General features: G+C 36.4%; 3 protein-coding genes across 3 annotated transcripts in view; 1 reads left to right on the forward strand and 2 right to left on the reverse strand.

Moving 5' to 3' along the window:
* Window positions 1-211: 211 nt before the first annotated feature.
* LOC107095037 (dynamin-1-like protein) lies at window positions 212-5,588 on the forward strand (the record flags this gene model as incomplete). The annotated part of the gene is made up of 10 exons (XM_015390998.1): window positions 212-418; window positions 524-644; window positions 727-882; window positions 961-1,050; window positions 1,142-1,234; window positions 1,325-1,378; window positions 3,706-3,873; window positions 4,308-4,417; window positions 4,529-4,688; window positions 5,234-5,588. Coding segments are annotated over 10 exons (1,216 nt in total), but the record flags the coding sequence as incomplete, so codon positions are not given.
* A 210-nt stretch (window positions 5,589-5,798) lies between these two features.
* LOC107095036 (troponin T, cardiac muscle isoforms-like) lies at window positions 5,799-11,985 on the reverse strand. Its single transcript, XM_015390997.1, has 12 exons — window positions 11,906-11,985; window positions 11,325-11,379; window positions 11,199-11,209; window positions 9,249-9,270; window positions 9,102-9,159; window positions 8,905-9,021; window positions 8,729-8,806; window positions 8,527-8,637; window positions 7,502-7,614; window positions 7,317-7,407; window positions 7,105-7,142; window positions 5,799-5,976 (listed from the first exon to the last, which is right to left on the reverse strand). The coding sequence occupies exons 2-12, from the start codon at window positions 11,360-11,362 to the stop codon at window positions 5,931-5,933; spliced, it is 723 nt and encodes a 240-aa protein (XP_015246483.1). The 5' UTR covers window positions 11,363-11,379; window positions 11,906-11,985; the 3' UTR covers window positions 5,799-5,930.
* Window positions 11,986-14,158: 2,173 nt separating this feature from the next.
* LOC107095038 (caldesmon, smooth muscle-like) overlaps window positions 14,159-21,747 on the reverse strand; it is a 14,012-nt gene continuing 6,423 nt past the window's right edge. Inside the window, exons 8-12 of the mRNA XM_015390999.1 lie at window positions 21,059-21,190; window positions 20,851-20,979; window positions 19,362-19,430; window positions 18,403-18,448; window positions 14,159-14,855 (exon numbers count right to left, since the gene is read on the reverse strand). Coding sequence (XP_015246485.1) covers window positions 18,416-18,448; window positions 19,362-19,430; window positions 20,851-20,979; window positions 21,059-21,190 — 363 coding nt within the window. The 3' untranslated portion in view covers window positions 14,159-14,855; window positions 18,403-18,415. The remainder of the gene's footprint in view (window positions 14,856-18,402; window positions 18,449-19,361; window positions 19,431-20,850; window positions 20,980-21,058; window positions 21,191-21,747) is intronic.

Raw genomic sequence — 21,747 nt, forward strand, 5'->3', positions numbered from 1 at the left:
CATTTCTGTTTAATATTTAATTCTTCTTAATGAATTTATATAATTTTAAACTACATCTTTAAAGGGGTAAAATGAGGGGGAATGCCAATCCTAAGTGTTGCAAACTTTTCTCTGATTTAACTTGACTTCTACATTTTGATGATAAACAGTTTGCTTTGTTATTATTTTGCTGCTATATAAACTGACCAGACTTTGTGTTTGATCACCACAGGTTGTTGATGCATCACATCAGAGATTGTCTTCCTGAGCTGAAGACCAGGATCAACGTGCTTGCGGCCCAGTACCAGTCCTTACTGAACAGCTACGGGGAACCTGTTGAGGAAAAGAGCTCCACCTTGCTGCAGCTCATCACCAAGTTTGCTGCAGAGTATTGTAACACTATAGAAGGCACAGCCAAATATATTGAGACAGCAGAGCTGTAAGTTGCACAGGTCTCTGAGCTGTATCCTCTGTGACTTTAGACATTTAACTGAATACATGTTTTACTGCTTTTTAACATTTGAAAATGTTTTTTTTTTTTCAGATGTGGTGGAGCAAGAATCTGTTATATTTTCCACGAGACGTTCGGCCGTACTTTAGAGTCTGTGGATCCTCTGGGTGGCCTGACGACCATCGACGTGCTGACGGCAATCAGAAATGCAACGGTTAGTTACTCTACATTTTTCTGTAAGTCCTTATCCTACCTGGTAGCTTTAGGATGGATTACAGTTTGGATTTCACTGACAGGGCCCAAGGCCTGCCTTGTTCGTGCCGGAGGTTTCATTTGAGCTGCTGGTAAAGCGACAAATCAAACGGCTGGAGGAACCCAGTCTGCGCTGTGTCGAGTTGGTTCATGAAGAGATGCAGAGAATCATCCAACACTGCAGTAATTACAGCACTCAGGTGAGAGATACTCATGAGCAGAAAAAAACCCAACAAAGCAAACATTGATGCTAAATATCCCGGCTTTTCTTTCTGCAGGAGTTATTGAGGTTTCCAAAACTTCATGATGCCATAGTGGAGGTGGTCACCTCCCTCCTCAGAAGGAGACTTCCAGTCACAAATGATATGGTTAGAGCGTTGCTTTAGCTAACGCCAGTTATCTTTCTGTTGAACATTTAAAATCCGATCAGATTGATTTCTGTATTCTGCTTCTCTGCAGGTTCATAACCTGGTTGCCATTGAGCTGGCCTACATCAACACCAAACACCCTGACTTTGCAGATGCCATTGGCCTCATGAACAATAATATAGATGTAAAAATTTGTCTTTTGTTCATTTAATCCTTAACGCTGTTGAAAGCATGGCGTTGCTTCATTTTTTTGTAATGTCATAACCTCTTTTAGGAGCAGAGACGCAGCAGAATGAGAGACTTGCCCCCCTCCGTACCCAGAGATAAGGTAGCCTCTGCTTTTGTGAGATTCTCACTGCTGCTGTTTTACTTTCTAAAGCCTCAACAAGACTGTCATTTATGCAGTTTACCGTTCTTTTACTGAAGCTTTTAACAGTTTCTGAATTTAAATCTATAGTAATATTTTAAACAATTCAGCTTCTGTACCTCATAAACAGCTGTTTTTAGCTTCAGCTTGTGTTTCTATTCACTCTTTTCTGCTCCTTGTTTAATTTTAGTCCTTTAAAAGCCCTTCTGGGCATTCTGTTTGGATGGTGAGGCAGTTAAGGTCTCTCACTTTCTGTTGCTATCTGCAAACTCTGCATCTGGCTTCCTCTAACTTATAAGCTTTGTTTTCAAATGCATGCAGCCATTACTAATAGTCGATAGTGAATTTAGGTATTGAGTGCATTGGGTTTTAGAAGAGGTTTTAATATGAAGTCAGAATTCTGCCGGGGCAGGTGCGTAATAAATACTAATGCAAGCAGTTTGATTTAAATCATGCCACATACTCTCCTCTCCACCTGCATTATGTAAATGTTTTCCATTCTTTATGAGTGTAGATTCAATAATAATAATATTATGTAACAGGCATGAGTGCTCACTACTCATCTGCGCTCGTTGCCTGCTTTTTATGCACCTGTAGATTCTCTCCCACTCATGTGATGATCTGGTTCTTATTGTATTCTTTTTTCAACATTTTGGCTAGTATATGGTAGAAAAAATATATTATTTGCTCAATTATTAGCAGATTAAAAAGAAAAAGCATGGAGTGCATTTGTCATCACTCCTTCAGTCAATTTTGATGTCTTTTATTGAAATCCAGTACAGCTAAAATGAACGGTGAAAATAGGGTTTGCCTCTATGTGAAAGCGTAACACAGTGATTCCCTAAATGCTTAAAAGCATTTTTGGAAAACTTATATTTTACTTTACCTTTTACATCACCAAAACACAAGAATTACACAGAATATGTCAGGAGGAAAGACGTGAAATGCAGCATTATGTTTTGTAAAAAAAAAACTCTAACCTTTAGACTCTTACGGCGTGTGGGGAAGCAGCACGTTAATCAGAGAAATAAGTATGAGGCTTCTGGAGGAGTAATGGAAAATCAGTGAAAGGACTGCTGTTGGTGTTACACACCACAATTCTGGCTAAATCTATTAATCTGTTGATTATTTTTTCGATTCACTGATTAATATTCAGATAGCCAAAGGTTTCTTAAAGAAGACTTTTTATTAAATTAAGGTGAAATTAAAACTTTTCCGCTGGAGAAGTTCTTGATGGAGCACATTGACAGATGGAAAGAAATTTTTTTTTTAATCTTCAATGCTAAATATTTACATATTTACGTTTACATTTTTGGTATAGCTACTGCTCTAAGTGGGTTGCTCTGTCAGCTAAAGGCATGTTTTACTGTCTCTATACTCCAGATAACGATTAATCGATTACTAAATTGGCAAATAATTTTTGCAGCCATAGTTTCAATTTTGCCACAAGTCATGTAGGAGAGACTGCAAGCAGGAGAGGCTCATATAGTCAGATGGAGTAAACTTTCTAGCCTACCGGCAAAATATTGTCAGAAAACTAAGATTGGAGCTGCAGAGATCCTTTTCTTTTTTAAGAAACAGAGCCGAGAGAATGGGAACTGGAAGAGTGGCGGCCTAGTGGTTAGAGCATAGAGCTTGGAATCCTGAGGTTGTGAGTCAAAACCCACTCCCAGAGACTGCCACTCTGGGTCCCTGAGCAAAAGACCGTTAACCTCACACTGCTCCCCGGGCACCGCAAATGGCAGCCCACTGCTCCCCAAGGGGAGGGTTAAATGCAGAGAGTGAATTTCGTTGCACTGTACTTGCGACAGTGTAATGACAAAAAAACGCTGGAAAAAGAAAGACCGATCAAAAGTGTTTTAAGTAAAAGACTAAAAAAGTTGTCGAAATTTTATTAATTAATTAAAACCATAATGTTTTCTTTTTGTTTTCTTTACAACATAAAATCCAAATCCAATGTTTTAAAGTTGTAACTTGGCAAGAAGTTAAGTTACCTTAAAGTTTGCAAGACATCCTTAGTTCTGTCATTTAATCAACAATCAGAATGTCAGAATGCATGGAAATGACGGGGAAACATATTGGCTAGAATAGTAAAGGCTTGACTCTTGCTTCTTCATATACAGTCTATCTTGTTGGGTTTTTCTGCTAGTATATTTTGAGTAGATTTTTTTAGGAGAACTTATTGCATGCTAGAGTTTGATCATAATCTATTATTTTCCCTACCCCAAAATTTAAGTGAGACTTTAATTCCTTAAAAAAAGTTCTTCTCTTCTGTGTTCTTATACTAGGCAGCAGCGAGTAGCGTCCCTGTTACAGAGCAAGGAGACGGTGGGACAGGCAGCTGGAGGGGCATGTTAAAGAAAGGAGAGGACTTTCTACCAGGTGACAGGACAACACTCCAACCTCTGCCCTCAGCAAGCCCCATGAGGGGTCATGCTGTCAACCTGCTGGATGTTGTAAGTGGTCTGATTAAAATACATTGACATTTTTTTTTTTTTTTTTAAATACGTATTTTTATAGCATGAAATATGAATGCTTATATCATTGCTGATTAAGAAGCAACCTTAAATGGGCGAATCTGCTGTAAGAAATGTTTGTTCTTTCTTAAATATTAGTTTCTTTTTTTATCTTGTGAAAAAAGCTCTAATGGAATCAAAAGAAAGGTTCATGATTCACCTTGTGTACAATTATAACCAAGATTCTGATCTGCTGATCTGATTTATGTTGTTGCACACTGCTATCACTTGGGGGCAGTCTCATTGTGTCTGCAAGCAGGTTGCAATTTATTTCACCTTTTAAACACACGTTGTTTTGTTATTTTATTTAAACCTTTTTTCGGTTAAGCTCAGCTCCAGGTTGAAGAAGCTAATTTAATTTCTTCTGTCACCAGCCGGTACCAGTATCCAGAAAGCTATCTGCTCGTGAACAAAGAGACTGTGAGGTCATCGAGAGACTCATCAAGTCATACTTCCTGATTGTTCGGAAGAATATCCAAGACAGGTACAGAGTTGTATTTTTTGTTTATTATATTTACCCTCTTTCCAAAATAAATTGGTGCCAAAAACTGACATTTATACTTACTTCCTGAGGTGTGTTATTATCTGAACTCAGTGTACCAAAGGCAGTGATGCACTTCCTGGTGAACCACGTGAAGGACTGCCTGCAGAGCGAGCTGGTGGGTCAGTTATATAAGACGGCCCTGCTGAACGACCTGCTGACAGAGTCTGAGGACATGGCTCAGAGACGTAACGAGGCCGCCGACATGTTAAAGGTGACACATTCTCTACATGTCGCTACAAAGTGCTAAAACCAAAGTCACGGCCACTGATTCAGTGACACTAAATGTACATTTCAGGAATAGTACCTGATCCCCCAGGGATGAAAAGCTTAGTATGTTTTTTTTTTTCAAAGGTATCATTAAAGAGCTGCCTACAGGTCCAAAGTCTTCTTATCATGTAAAAGTAAATTAATTATTTTGTAGGGTTCTGGAGTCCAAGCACTTGAGATCTAAAGTCACTGAAGTTTTTGTGGCTGACATGTCATCTGCTGGTGTTGTTCTACCAGGTTTAATGAAGTCAAAAGTCAAAGCAGCTGTCTTTATGGAAAATCTTAACACTTAATGAGTCTTCTGTGCTGACAAGCTTTATGAAGATCCAATTTAAATCCCTGATGCTGTGGAACAGAGATGCAGCAATTTACACTATATTGATAAATATAGTTACTAATTTCAAAATTCTTCTCAGTGATTGAATGTTTGGGTTTTCATTGAATGTCAGCAGTAATCCTTTGCCTTACACCTTCTGTCTTGTTCTCCAGGCTTTGCAGAAAGCCAGCCAGGTGATTGCAGAGATTAGAGAGACCCACATGTGGTGAGCAGCAACCGTCTTCAGCCTCCTAGCTACAAAGCATCCGTCTCCTGATGCTGCATCTCAGCTATCTGGCCACTTGGAAATGCACTGACATGGAAAAATGTATTACCAGTATAAAATTATGATGTACAGAACAGCGAGGACTGTCTATTAATAGGGGATGGTATTATTGCAGTCCCAAATGATATTTTCTTAAAGGTAATTAAAAGCAGAAATATGTATAATGTTATGTCACCACTGTGTGGAGCCTTGCTTAAAAACATCTGCTATTATTTTAGATTGAAATAAAAGCTATAAATCATTAAACAGTAATAAAGATATCAATCTTTTCTTTATTAGAAGTTGCCATAATATTCTTCTTTCATTTTACATTCATTTGTTGGTTAATAATGTTATTTTTGTAGAACATAGAAACAAAAACATTTGATGATCACTTTTTTTCTTTAAGTATTATTCTGACAATGTTGGACAAATGAGATATTAATGGTTTATAGAGAGACATCAGAGTGGATGAAGTGACTTATTTATTCTTTTGATTTCATGATGGTTGACATTTACTCCCAAGACAACAAGAAAATAAACAGAACCCCAAGTATTTGATCAGTTCATCTACTGGGATTCCTGGATTCGCTCTCGCTGCAGCTTTACCTCAGCCGTCCGCCCATCTTGCCCTTACCGCGGCCTTTGGCACTGAAACATGCAGGGAAAATCTTTAAGCACTCAGAACATCATTATGCTGGGAGTATTTAGTTTGTATCATGTTATAGTAAAAGCACTCATTTTAATCAGTGTTAAGCCAGACTGGATTTTCTGTCATGGCTGAGATGAAAACATAAGTATGTATTGTTTTGCCTTTATGATATTAATCCTTTAACATGCCCTCTTTCTTTTGATTTTACCGGGTAATGTCATATTTTATGTTGGGTCAAACTTCTTAAATGCAATAGATTATTTCTCTCCATCGTACAGATAAACATTCTGTTGGTGTTTAAACTCAAATCCTCAACTTTGGTATCTTTTTCCAAATGGAGAAAATGATCCCCTGTGGGCTTTCATCCAGACTGGCAATTTGGAAATGTTTAAAAAGGTTCAGAATATATATTTTTAGTATTTACTGCATTTGGATAATTGCAAACACAAATTAAAGCTTTGTTTATTACATTGTTATAAAGGAGACTGTTATAGCAGTAATTTATAAAAGTCCAGATAGAATTGTAATCTATTTTCTTCCAGTTACAGTCAAAATCTTTCCTGACAAAACATAACAAACCTAAACGCTACAAGGACTGGAACCAAATGCTTCGATCAGATAAGGTTCAGCTTTTTTTCTGAAAAACCTTTCAGATGGACTGGATTAAAATATATATAGATAGAAACCTCATCTTCACTGCTATATTTACTGGCAGATCAGTCATGCTGTGGGTCTGTTTTTTTTCCAACTTCACATCCAGTGGTAAACCTTGTTAAGACTGGCTGGAATCTTAACGTCTTAGGAATACTAAAATATTTGTGACTGTCAGTTCCTTAATTATCTAAATGTGGATAAATGATACTGAATTGACACAGAATTAGCCTTCTTTCAAGACTGCCTCTGTCTTAGGAGCTAGATCACAGAAAATATGAGGGGTAACACCGAGAGGTGGAGCAAAAGGTGCAGAGACTCGTCTATGAAGTTCTACAAAGTATCAACAGCAGGAGTACCAAGTAGTTTGGCACCAGTTTTTGATTAAAAGCAAACATTTAGTTGTTAATGAGATTCTCCCTACTGAGTCAATGCACTAAAACTGAAAGCCTGTCTATTTATTTAGTTGAACTCACCTCTGGTGGTCTTGAACTCGGCAGAGAAGCTGATTAATCTGCAAAGAAGGAAATGTTAAATATCCACAGGGTGCAGAAAATCCTTAAGGTAAAGAAAGGGGGTTTCCTTTCGAGGCTAGAATAGCCTCAATATTACCTGACTTTGACACATAAGCAATACCTTGAATTGTGACTAAAATGTGAAGAAGATACCTTTGATTATCCAGACTTACATCATATTTCTGTCTTCTAAGTTTCTCACTGAGATCAAACTTCTCAGACTCCAAGCCTCTGAGCGAATCCCACAGCTCCTTGGCCTTCTCCCTAAACACAGACAAGTCTCATCAAAATGACGTTTAACATCAGGATCTCCATTGGTATTAGAACTAGACCGATGTTATGGGAGCTTGAGCCATACTTAAGTTTGTCCTCATTCATATGATCAACAGTGAGAGGCTTCCTGCGCTCAGCCAGGATCTTCTTCTTCTTCTCCCTCTCAGTTTGCTTCTTCCCTCCTTTCCTGGTGTCACTCTGTTTATCAGATAAAAAGCAAACAAGTGGGTTTCCTTTTGTTAATTACTTACAATGTACTGGGGATTAAAACACATATACAGGTATTGCAAATTTAGACAGAATAATAATGGCTGGGTTTAATAAAAATAAAAGAAACCTTGCTTTATTTTTTTTTACATAAATTATGATATACTTAACAAATAAAAACAAATGTGATACCCTTTTTCCACCAATGCTGAAGATAGGTACCAACCCCACTGCGACGTGGAAGTGGAATGATGGATAAATGTATGTATGGATAGAATATATATTTGAAATAAATCTGAAGATAGCTTTTAACTAAAAGATAATAAAACGTTGAAATGCAGAGTTTAACCCTAAAATTTATTATGTGCTAAAATCATTACTAATAACTTCAGTATTTGATTATTTAGTGTTTTTGCAGCAGTCGATCTAATAAATTACACGTTGATTTTGGTTTGTAGAAATTAATTTAGGAACCTGTACAGGTACTCAACTGCAGACCAATCAGCTTTGTCTATAGCAGCATAAGCCCCGCCCACTGACTCTGGTTAGGCTCATCAAGATATTCACCATATGCCAACACTGCACTGTCTTGACGTATCAGATATATAAATAAAAAAAAATCCATATTTTTTGAAATTATTAAACATTTTCCTTTCAAGAGTTTCAATGTTTTTTGTTTTTCAAATAAGAAACGACTTATTTACTGATTAAGTTTTATACTCTGGGGCTTTTTACTTTCCATGCCTTCAATTTTTTGGATTAGGAGACATTTAATGTGACAGGAGATATTGTTAAAGTTAGGATCTATGCATTTCTATTAAGACTGCAGTGGTTTTTGTAGGTCTCTATCTTCATTTAGGACTAGATGTTGGAGAATAAACCAATTAAAGCCCAAATGTAGACCTTTTGTCCAGAGCCGTACTGCTGACTCATGTTTGAGAGGGCTTTCTTCTTCTTGGCATCATCATCCTGCTTTTTACGTTGTTCCTCTTGCTCCTTGCGCTCCTTCTCCTCCTGCAGGAAGGAAATAAGAAATCTTCATACGGTTAGGTACTATCAGAGCAAAAGATAAGGTGAGAACATATGCATATACAGTAAACCTTACAGCAAGTCTGGCCTGCCTCTCCTTCTCCCTCTCTGCCCTGATTCTCTGCTGCTCGGCTCTCTCAGTACGACGTTTCTCCTTAAAAATCCACCACAAACACACAAAACATTTACATTCACAGCTTATTTTAGAGTCTCGTCAGATAAACTGAACTCCTCTAAATCAGAAACGCTCACGATTCTGTTAACAAGGGCGATGAGCTCCTCTTCCTCTTTCTTCCTCTGGACAAAGTGAGCCTCAATCAAGGCCTGCAGCTCAGCCAGATCTTTCTCCTGTCGCTTTCTGTAGATGTCCTGACAGCAGAAATGGAACAAAGGCCATTAGAAGATCTAATAAGATTAAACAGAGTATAATATGAAAGAGATTAACTAACATCAAAGTCCACTTTTTCCCCATCGGGCATCTTGGGGGCCGCTATGTTTGTCATAAACCTGCAGAAGGCAAGAGTGTGTTTTTAATGAACGTATTCGGATGGAAATGGGAAGTCAGACATTGGAATTGAGAAAAGCTGAACACTTACTTGGGTTTGGGTTTGGATTCATCTGAGGGAGGGAAATATTTTTGTCATTAACACAAATATGCTTTTTAAACCACAATATAGATATATTTAACAATCATTGTGTATTCAGATAGATTAAAATCACAGATGCATTTTTATGGTTGTTTGATTTGCCAACAGAATGATGCATTCTGTGTTAAATCCTGAGAAACTGCAGAGATTCACATCTCAGAATCAGCCTGTTGCTTTGCGTCAGGGAGAAACACAAAACATCACCCTAGAGACTACATATCCACTGACATATATGGCAGTGTTATGCTGTGGGGGACGCTTTCCTACAGCAGAGACAGAAAAGCAAGTCAGAGTTGGAGTCGAGGTGGACAGAACTTTAAACATCATTCTAGGAGACATCATTGTACTAATAGTAGAACTTGTGTTTTTTCCTTTTCTTTTTTAAAGCTGTTTTCCAACCATCAAGACTCTGAAAATGGAGTAAGCCACTTAGGTTTTGTCCATCAAACTACAGTACCACAGCTCAACTAATACCATTTATATCGGTGGCCGATCTCTCAGGTCAGCTGATCAGCTGCTCCTGACAGTGCCTAAAGTAAGGCTTAAGCTCAGAGGGGATCGAGCGTTTTCTGTTGCAGCTCCAAAACTTTGGAATGGATTACCGCTGCACATTAGACAGGCCACCTCTCCTTCTCATTTGAAAACTCTTCTTAAAACCCACCTCTTTTCTTTGGCTTTTGACACCATGTAGAGTGTTGATTTTATGTATACACATGTTGATTTTATGTATACACATGCATATTTTTATCCTGTGCGGGCAGTGCTTTTATTTTATTTTATTTACTTTTATTTATTTTAGTTATTTTATCTTTTTTCTGCAGCACTTTTGAAACCTGTTTATTTAAATCGTGCTATATGAATAAAGTGGATTGGATTGGCCTCTAAAGTAAGTCCCCATGGGTCTGTATCCTGCACGTTTACCCTGATTCAACATGCCTGAATCGAATGTGCAGCTCAATAGCAGGTGCTGCAGCTCTAGGTGAGATGGCTATTTTCTTATTCAACTGTTTCATTGTGAGGATCAATCTAGATCTGCAGGCAAACACCGCTTTTGGATATCCTGCATCTTTTCACCCTCATGCTTTAATATTGATCAAAGATGCTACCGAATACCCACAACACAATTGCTATATATATATTTTTATAATATATTTTCATGTTCATTATTCATGATTTTTTACAGTAATATCACTTAGGAAATAGTATTAATATTTCAAAAATATCAAATATTTTTCAATTCTTTTGTTTTTACATTTAAGCTAAAAATTGTTTCTATCTAATAAGATTATGTAAATTTGCTACCAGAAAAAGGCAGCTTAGCAGAATTATTGACTGAAGAAATAGATTTGTTAAGAAATAGTTAGTGTTAAAACTAGATTTTTATTACACTTTACAATTATTCCTATGCATCGGTCTTTAGGTAAAATATAGATAGATTATATTGCATTTGTGTTTATGATGAGAACATTTGTGAAAAAACTAAAGCAGTATGAATACTTTGAAAAAAATAAAATCAGAGCTGCCAGTGGACCTAACAAACTGTTCTAGAAAATTCAGCAAAAAAATGGGAAACCTTTCAGCTTTCGAGTAATCTCGGCTATTCATACCAATCCCTGAATTTAGATGAAAGCACCATGAGTAAAATGTACAAAATTATTTAAGCCCCAGTATGGCTTCCTTTCCAACAGCTGCAGCAGCTGAAGTTATAATAAAGGTTGATCTTCTGTGATCCTTCCTAAAATCTCAATTTATGTTTTAGAATAAAGAAAAAAAGAATCTGCATTTGGCATGAACTAAAAGACGATTATTGATTCTACATGTTACATAAAAAATCTTTGTGGCTCCGTACACAAATAAAATTAAAAGTAGGAAATGCAGATAAACTCAAAGCATTCTTACCTTCTCCCTCTCTTCAGAATGAGAGAAAGACACAACACATACAAAAACAGAAAAACATAAAAGGTATTAGATATACTTTGCAATTATTAAATGGATATTTTAATGTTGAGAGAACTGATAACATACTGAGCCTCCTCGGCCGCTACTTCCTCTGTGTCCGACATTTGGTTCAGGTTGAGCTCTGCAAAATGGACTCCCATCAGACTATATTTACACCAGCAAATATTTCTGATCATTAACCAACACAACAGAGCTGGCAACAGCTCACAGAGAACTGGATGTTTGCTTTGGACTAAATATCAAAGGGGTGTTAAAAGAAAAAGGATTATAAAAACCATGACAGCTGAAAAGCATACATGTCTCTAAAAAAAAACGATAAATTACAAAGATGATTTAGTGTTAAAACAATGAAAACAATGGTAAGCTACGGGTTAGATGCAGTGTTAATACACATTAATTTTTACCTGAAACAAATTTTTAATTAAATATGTTTGTTTTCTTTAAATGCCAACAAAAAATAATAAAAGAGAAAATCAATGTGACTCTAAGAGAATTCAGCAGGGAGAATAAATCGCTTTAAAATTTCTTATTAGGGTCTCAAACTATAGAATTAAAATGCTTTGAATAATTGAATTCACGATTACTAAGAAAGAACAAAAAAACAACAAACTTTTCTATTGTTCTATTAACCTGCTGATCATTCTTACCTGTGACCCAGACAGAGAGAGGTCAGAGATGAGCAACTTCAGACTTCAGCTCCTTGAGCTTCACCAGTAGGCCGAGCATCAAGGAGACCCGGACCAACCCTTCCTAGTCATGTGACTTCAGCACCCTATGGCTAACCAGTCTATTGTTAGGAAGCTGGACATCAGACGACTGTTTCACTCACACTCTAACACACATTCTGCAGGTATATTCCTGCTCTGTTAAAATATCATGCAGCCACTGAAACTTTCAGCACCTCCTTATGTTTCAACAAGCTGTAACTCCACAAGGTTTCTTCTTGGTGCTAAAAAGTGATTCCACACAGCCAAAGCTTTTTTTTTTTCTCTCTTTTATTTATTTATTGCTCAACCCAATATAAATCAAACAAGGCAATCAACAAAAACGTGAAGTAGTCCAGATGCAACTACTGTAATGAGCACTGCTGACATTCAGTGTGAATTTGAACTTAATTACAGGCTTGAGAAAATGACAAGAGGTTATTAAGTGAAAAAGATCATACTATCGTAGATCCATAGATATGCATCTTATTACAGACTGAGTCAAGGTAGAGCATAAGGTAGGATGTGAGGATAGCAGAAAACTTTCACTGGAAAAAAACGATCTAGAAATAAGTAAAAATCTCTAAATTACCCTTAATTTGAGTAGGTAAATGAGATTGCTTGCCACTGGAATTAGTATTTTTACTCTTAAAATAAGATAATAAGCAGTTGAAATTAGACAATGCAATTGTATTTACTTATTTTAAGACTAAATTCTCTTGTTCCATTGGCAAAATGTCCCTTTTACCTCCTCAATCCAAGAACAAATGAACTTATTTTAAGAAAAAATGATTTATCTAGATTTTGTTTTTCCAGTGTAGGGTGGATGTTGTGTTGCTATCTGCACAAAAAGTGGAGCGCTTTGTACAACCAGTCCAAAAAGTCAGTTCATTGAGTTTGAAGTTGTTCTTCCTTTAAAATAAAAACTGATCTCTTCTAAAGCGGAAATTGTTTGTTAAAGGTCAACAAACTCATTGGTTAACAAACTAAGTAGTAAGAACAGAAACTTCAAAGCACTGATGACCTCTAACTGATCAAAAATGCATGATAGTAAAGTTAAATTATGTACAGGATGTTTTCTCATTATTCAGATGACAGGTGGCGTCTCCAGAATAAGTTTCATAGTCAAGTTAAAAGAGTTAAGACTGATCAAACATTGGTCTGTGTCTGCTATTAAGGCACAATGTGTTTTACTCTATGGCTGAAAATATTCCTGCCTGCAAAAAACAGTAAATACTATAAAGCAGTATACAGCGGGCTGCAACACTGACAGTCTGACAAGACGACAAGGTAAAAAAAGCTTTTCATCACATTGTTCCTCTATAAAGGGTGGAATAACACAAACATCTAATACTGTGTGCAATAATAAAAATAACTAAATCTAGCAGGTGCTTTATTCTGTTTAAAATAATCTTTTCTATTCCACATTTAACAGGACATGTGTCCCAGACACTGCTGCTATAAAAGTATCACTAAACCTGTTAATAATAGGTTTATATTCTCCTTTAATATTTTTGGTTTGAAATATGAATCTTTGGTGGTTTCACTCAACGTCACAGAGTTAAAAAATTACCAAAGCATTAGAAGCAATGTTGTTACCATCTGAAGCAAATTAACATGAAATTACGGAGCCCCTAAAGGGACATGGAGGGGGAAAAAAGATCTTTTACGAGATCCCGTAAAACTTTTGCGACATCCCGCAAAAAATAAACTTTTGCGAGATCCCGCAATACTTTTGTAGGAACTCTCAAAAGTATTGCGGGATCTCGCAAAAGTTCTTTTTTCCCCCTCCATGTCACTTTAGGGGCTCCGTATGAAATTGAACATCTGGAAATGATCCCAAACTTTTTTTGTTTTATATTAAACACTGAAAGAATGAGCAAAATGTAACACCAATTTATGTTAAGTAACAGATATGTGAATTTTTTCTTTGTTTCTTTTCTTTTTTCAACATATTTTTTTTGTTTGTTTTTTTAGATATTATTATGTTCGCTGAGAAGAGCCTGAATGTGGAAACATGGGGAGCAGGGCCAGTCTAAGGCTGCATGGGTCCCTGGGCAGAATTTCATTGGGGGCCTTTAAACTCTGATCATGCGCCACACCTCTACCAATATACTGTTTATATCATCCATGCTCAAACATTTATGCAGATTTTTTTTCAAAAAAACAAATAATTTCAAAGTTTTAACTCCTTACTTTTGACTGACTGACTAATATAAAGCATAGAAATGTGACATAAAAGAAACTGAATCATTTAAAAATATGCAGCCAACAAATATTTTCTTCACTGTCTCACTGACTTGATTTTAAAACTTGAGCCAAACCAAATTTTGCATAGCATAGTTACCTCTGTTATTTCCAATATACAACAAAAGAATTACTATCAAGATGGGTTTATAGATAATAATTTAGTTAACCCGCCCTGTGTCATCGTTATAGCACTATTGGAACCGTCTGTTGGTCTGTAGGCAATTAGAGGTTGCTTAAATCACTTATTTTTTTTGTCGACTAATCATTGTTCAGATGCATTTTAGTTATCGTAATTGTATATTTTAATCGTAACACTTTTACATTGGATTATAATCGATTTAATAAATGTTTATAAGTCTTATCCAACAGCCATGGAGATCCAGATTTAAATAAAATCAGGTGTAATCTTTTTAGCTTTTCGGTTAGCGTTGAAGGTGATCCAACATATAGCAGTACAGGGTGTATCATTCAACAGAGAGCAGATGGGTAGCTGTTGCTGAAGATGAGCAGCTGAGATCCTCTGTTTTCATTGTGCTGGGAGCTTGAAGTGCTGTGAAGGGTAAAGGGGCACGAAGGAGAGCAGAAACCTTTTCCGTCAGGAAGCAACTTTACCATGAAGTCATTGGTTGTTGTTTTTTTAAGCCTGCAAAGAGGAAGACATCAGCTCTATTAGTCAGTGCATCTGTCAAAGTTGCTATGTATAGATTCTAAAGGTTTAGTAGGTGTGAAGCAGCATTAGTGTCAAGGTTATTAATCAAAACCTTTACATCTCTTTTCCTTTAGTAAAATCTATAATCTGTGCTTTTTAGGCACCTTATAAAATCAATAAAAGCGTCTTTGTGGCTGAACCTCGATCATTTGCCCTTCACTTCGTACCTCAGCTGTCCATTTCTCATGAAAACACTGGGAGGGACAAACAAGGATCGCTATTTATGGCTGAAGCTGACATCTGACAAACGGTTCTCCGTTTACAGGACATCCAGAAAGTATTCACTCCACATATAAGTCACATATAAATAAATATTTGCAGCCTTTTTCTCAATACTTTGTGGAAGCACCCTCAGCAGCAAATACAAGCAAACATGGTATTGTGTACATCTGTACAAGCCTTGCACACCTGTTTTGAGGTATTTCTTTGTTTTCAGACGTGTTTTATCATATTTTAGCTGAGGCTTTGGCCACTGAAAGATGTTAAGAGAAAGTTCGAATACACCCATGTCTATGTTAACAGGAAAATTAGCTTTTTACTGACACCTCACATAATGTCATAAATGTATTCACTCTATCCTCACAGCTACTGGCTGGTTTGTAGATGTAGCTAGTTCTGCTGGCTTCCAGAGAGACATCAGAAGAGTGGGAAAATGTGCAAACACAGCGCAGACTGCAATGTTTGTGCATGCTGAGCTCTGAGGGATCAAATGTAACGAGGGTCATCCACCAGTGAAGGCTCCCTGACATTTGTTATGTGATACATCTTAAGATCAAATGTGGTATAAAGTGGTTGTGCTCCTTGTTTTAAAGGAAAACATACTGGAACACGCAGGGAACGCATGTCGGACGGTTCCTCCTCTATCTGAGGGACCTTGGGGTCACAACTTATACCGTGACAATTCTTCACAGAGAATTTTATTGCTCGATTTCTGCTCTGATTTTCTCTATCAATAGTGAAGCCATATAGGATATTTTGTTCCATTCCAAATGATAGTCAGTTTACAAGATTTACCAGAGGTGGAAACGATAACATTTCATGGCTGATCAATGGAAATAGGGGAAGCAAAGGAGATAATTCTAAGTGGCAAAGCGTGTAAATAATAACATGAATTAGTTTTATTTTATATGTAACATAAATGAGTAACAGAATTATTATTATGTTTAAATGTTTTTGTGTTTTAATTTATTTACACAAATGTCATATATATCAAGTTTTCACATTATGCAATTTGTTGTTCAATAATTCCTGAGAAAAATCGAATTTAATTATACACATATATATATATATATATATATATATATATATATATATATATATATATATATATATATATATATATATATATATATAGATAGATAGATAGATTGTGTTCTTTACTCTTCTTTAAAACTTTAAAGGTATATAAATCTTGATGTTTGGAATCAATCATTTGTGATATCAGAATTTGCACAAATTGGTGGTAACTTTACAAGTGTAATCTGGCCTTGTGTTGCTCTTAAGCAAAACTGAACTCTTAATCATCAGTATGTGAATAAGCCCGGTGAAAGAGAACAACTTGCTGCTCAAAGTGTTCGTAATCCTTCCCAGCACTCAGTTTTAATGTGAAAATCAAGCAGCTGCACTCTGGTATGCCTGACAGCTTACTGGCTCTCTACACATCACTGGGCAATCCAGGTGGCACTGCCCAAACAGTGTTTCAAAAACACGTCAGGAGTCTGGAACTTCTTTATACTGGGAAACAAGGTCATGGTGAACGTTTTTAAATATAGACCTTGGTGCCACAGATCTGAACCTGTGCCCAAAAATCCCCTGCAAGAGATCTGATTTACAGAGAGCAGCTACTCCTCTAAAGAGCACAGTGGGCCGGCTGTTGTAGTTACTGTACGAAATCCCTACGGAGTATAAATCAGACAGAGCCTGGATAAATAACAGGGAATTATACTTCACCAAGACTGATAAGGATGAAAGATGGTTTAACTTGCTCTGTCTGGCCTGTTTGACGCGGTCCTTCATTTAACTGAATTAGCCTAATTCCTTTTGTAAGTCAAAATATCATCAAACTAACACAGAGTTAAGCTCAACATTTTTTTAAGCCACAAAACTGTTTTAAAAAAATATTTTACAAATAAAAATTGGAGAAGAGTGGATTGTATTTGTATTTAACCTCCTAAATCAAAGGTTTGGAAAACCGGATATTATTCCATTAAAAGTTTTTGGGAGTTATGTCATTACTAGATTTCAAGATCTAGAGACTGGTGCCAGATCTTTTTTGCAAAGTAGCTCATGCTCAGTATGATTCCTGCTGAAGTAAAGAAACTTTCCAGCCTAATACAGCCACTACCATGTTTTGCCATTATGATGATGGGTGCTCAGTGAGATGTAGCAGGATTTTATTTGTTTTTAGAATGTTACCAAGAATTGATTAATAATGGTCTCATATAAACCTTCATTTACATGAAATCTGTCTTTATACATAGTTTATTAAAATTGCTAAAACAGACGATCCTTTAACTAAAATGTCATCATTTAATTTTTTTTATTTTTCTTTAAAGGCCAGATTCACCTGTGCTTCGGATCTCTACAGTTCCTCCAGAGTTACCAAGATCCTCTTGGCTTATTCTCTAATGAATTTCTTATTTTCCCAGTCTTCCCAGTGACATGTTGGTAGGTTTGCAGTTGTGCTCTATTTTAGGATAACGAATTTGCTGGTGCTCTGTGACTACTTATAAACCTGCATATTTACTGTTTTCTAAGAAACCTGTGAACATGTTTTACATAAACATGTGAACTCTATATGCTTTTATTGCACTGAATTATATTTGGGGTATCAGTGTAAATAGGGCAGAATAAATATTCACATTTTCCGATTTGAAACAAAAATATAAACAACATGTCACTTTTTATGTAAGATAAGATCCCAATAACATTCAATTATAATTGTGTTTGTAACATGACATCATGTAAAAAAAACAAAACAACCTATAAATATCTTTTTAAAGCACTGCAAAGGGCAGATTAAACTCTTGGTTGGCTAAGAGTTAATCAGAAATGACTCATGGGTGGAAACTCAATTAAACTGATAGAATAACGGTATTGTGACTGATGTCATGAAACCAGTTCTGCTAAAGAAAACCGCTTCATGCAAAAGTAATACGGTTTAAAAAACTTTCTGCTGAGCTATAAAAACAGGCATAAATTTTCCTTTGGCTCATGGTCATATTCTGAGTAAACCTAAAGCAGATTTTTCTATGAGAACAACTCTCTGATGCCTTTAAACAATACTGCTCTGAACTCTGGCAGCTGCATTGTAACATATGGCTCATTAGTAACCATTAAAGCCTTATAACCTTATATCCTGCAGCTGCTTTATCACTTTTGCACTTTCTAAAACTGTATAAAAGGATTTAGCAAACAAAACAAAAAGATGCATAAAAAAATTCCCATGGATAAAAGTGTAGAATACGCATCTCTTACTCACAGTTTGAGACTTTCTAATTAAACTTGCTTTTTCCTCCAACCGCCACCTAGAAACAACAAAAAAGACAGTATGAAGTAATGACGTAAATGTCCATCAATTATTTTTGATTTAATTCCAGTTTTTACAAATTGAAAACTCAAAAAAAAGTTGTTTAAAAGAACTTCATTAGACAAATAGGTCCAGTCCAACTCATTCCAGTTCATTCATAAAGGCAGATTCAGTTCCAGCTACTACATCCTATTACATTATTAGTTAATTTGAAGTAAGCTGTAAGACTTTTTTCATTAATTATCACAGAGCATTTATAATTAAGTGTGATTAGATCCCCACAGCTCCTGAAACTGTTACCTGATACTTTTCCAAATAGTCTAAACTTAATTAGATTGAGGATAAAGGTTAGGAGCTGTATGCCCATTGGATGTCTTGAAAGTAAAAAATAAAGCATCGCAGATAGTTTGGTTTCATTCCCTAAAGATCTGCATCTTCTATCACTAGTGAATTTCTCTATTGTGAGATGCTGATGAAGGTTCTCAGTCATCCAGGTCATAGTCATTCTGTAAAAATTCAAAAAATAACCAATATCCAAGATTTGAAGACGTTTCGCCACCTCTCCAGGAAGCTTTCTCAATTCAAATGTCTGGATCCGCAGTGAGTCTGAGTCTTAATATAAACAAAGCCCAGACAAAGACTCAAACTCACTGCGGATCCAGACATTCGAATTGAGAAAGCTTCCTGGAGAGGTGAAGAAACGTCTTCAAATCTTGGAAACCAAGTCCAGTGGATATTTTATGAATTTTTAAGGAATCCATTGTGAGATTAACAAAGTTCTAATCTATTCTATTCAATTATATTCTATTTTCTATAATTTTTGCATATTCTTGGGAGGATTAAAGAGACAAACATTTCTACACTGACAATTATCCTTAAAGACATTGATATAAAGTGTGTCTGTGTTTTACCTTGGCAGGTGTAGAGGCTCTCTTGGTTTCCCACATGCCCCGCTTACCAACTTCACCTGGTTTGGTTTCCTGTGGCATTAAAGAAACACAATAATATTAATTTAAAAACTGGGCCCAAGTAAGAAGGAAGAAACACATTAATTTAATATCTTTGACGACAAAAAAGCTGCCTGCTTCAGATAAATGGGCTTCAAATGCAATATAATTAAGAAACTTTTAACTTCCCCTGTAGATCACTAAGGATCATGCTGGGCTCAATCTAGCAGCCAAAGTATGTATAACATGTGGTTGTTATTTTGGCCTATTAGAAAATTATCAAAAGGTTGTTGTTTTCATCTAAAGAAAATAATGTAGCTACTAACATTAGACTGGAGATTTTTTTTTTTTATGAACTCTGTTACCAATTATTTACATATTACTTACCTATTCTGTTGTCTGTGCTATTATATTGAAATCATATTTTAATGTTAATTTGTTTTAATGTATTTAATTAGCCAATTCTGCTTTCTTTAGCATCTGCTTGATGAAAAACATAAAGAAAATTTTGAGAAAAAAAATACTATTTTGTGTACTTAACCTTTGAATAACAAAGAAATCAAAAATACCACATAAACCTAGAAGTAGTAAATGTCCTCCAGACAGCTGTTTTGCGTTTTTACCATTAGGGGGAAGCATTGCTGTAAAAGCTCCTTCACGCTCAGCCAACGGATCCCACCCTGGTCAACACATTTGACCTCCAAAGCTACTTTGCTCATAAATTGTGCTTTAGAACAATGTGGCACGTCATTCAGAAACACTGCTGTAAGGGGAGATGGTGTGATGTCTCCAGAGAAGCTGGGGGGATTAGCAGCTTGTGTCCTACTTCTGGAACAGAACTCAATGTCCACCAAGTGGTTGTTCAGAAGTGACCCATTTTCTAAACTTACTGAAACAGTTTGGTAATAAGCAAATATGTCTCTCAGTTTCCTATTCCTATTTCCTGTTCATGAGTTTTTCTTTGTTTCTTTTTTTTAGTGCTGTGATGTAGAATGATAGATTTTATGTTTAAAGGAAAGACATTTTAACCTTTAAAAAGAACAAAAACTGATGCACTGTTACTTGGGCAAGTAAGGTATGAAAAGCTTAGTATCAATACATAAATGCTGCCTTAAAGATTTTTACTGTTACATTATTTGCAGTATTTCCCATTTTTTACAAGGACCTTTCACAAAAAGAGCAATTAAAACTTTGACAGGGATTGAGGAACATAAAAGGAGCTGTGATGGATGCTGTTGGCTAAACAGCCCATGTGGGGTCACCAGACTCCTGTCGGCTGCAATGTTCAGTCATGGAGCTCTGATGCAAAAGCTGCAGCTTACAAAAGACTGATATGTTGACATGCAAAGGGAAGAGATTAACATGTACAGAATATCACAGGATTATTGTTACAAAACAACAATGGTGTCTTATTATACTTGTTGCATAAAGACGAGGATTTATTGGGTCTTACTGCTGGCTTTGCAGCTGCTGCTGGTGATTTTGCAGCCGGAGCTGGAGATGGAGCAGGAGCTGGTGTCTTCTCTGCTTCTGCAGGCTTTCCCTTCCGTCCTGTCACACTTCCTTTGATGCCAGTCACTTCCTGCAGGAGGGATTCTCATCTTTAATATATATTCTGATGTCAGACAATGTATCTAATCCTCTCAGAGATCCCATCTCACCTTGTTTTCAGGAGCTGGGCTTTCAGGAGGGCTGCTCACGCTGCCTTTCTCCCACATGCTTTTGATGTTGCGCGTGCCTCCTGTAGGAATATCAGCCAAAGGAGACTTGGGGGATTTTACCTCTTTGTTTCCCTGTGGAATAAAATCATAGTGTTCAATGATTTTATATCCATATGCAGCAATGCAGTGACTGGCAGACAGGAATTGAACGTAGATCTGTCTATACAAACGTTAACCTTGCTAATCAATATTTTTTGTGGCAAGGACGTTGAAGTCCGCCTGCCTATGTTAGACTCTTGAATGGCCAACCAGGATAGGCAGAGTTCTGCATCAGCTGACTTGTGTAACGACGAACGAGTTTCGTAGGGTGAGGCATCGATGTATTAATATATTGTGTTGGGGGAAAAGAAAGTATTCAGCCATGCAATCAAGTTAAATAAAGAAGATAGATGGTAAATCACTCAGGCGGCCTTTTATTATCCTTCTTTGCAAAAAAAAGAATCAGACAATTATAGCAGCCCTTCCAGATCGATGTTCTTCCCTGTTCTCGTTAGAAAAAAATAAAACCTGAGAAAAAATTCTATAATGTTATGAGAAGGATTATCTTTATGCAAAATACTCCCTAGTAGGACAAACAAGTCTTCTCCCTTAGACATCTTGTAGCCTTGCAGCTCTGAGGCCTGAATAAA

Source organism: Cyprinodon variegatus, unplaced genomic scaffold (genome assembly GCF_000732505.1).
Source record: "Cyprinodon variegatus isolate N-32 unplaced genomic scaffold, C_variegatus-1.0 Scaffold521, whole genome shotgun sequence".
Classification (NCBI taxonomy): Eukaryota; Metazoa; Chordata; class Actinopteri; order Cyprinodontiformes; family Cyprinodontidae; genus Cyprinodon; species Cyprinodon variegatus.

Excerpts from the sequence above, each read along its gene's own strand:
- LOC107095036 (XM_015390997.1), bottom strand. The coding sequence starts at position 11,362 with ATGTCGGACACAGAGGAAGTAGCGGCCGAGGAGGCTCA. Across the intron at positions 7,408-7,501 it reads ATGAATGAGGACAAACTTAA|GGAGAAGGCCAAGGAGCTGT; the intron begins GTATGGCTCAAG and ends GTCTGTGTTTAG. Across the intron at positions 5,977-7,104 it reads CGAGTTCAAGACCACCAGAG|TGCCAAAGGCCGCGGTAAGG; the intron begins GTGAGTTCAACT and ends TGCATGTTTCAG.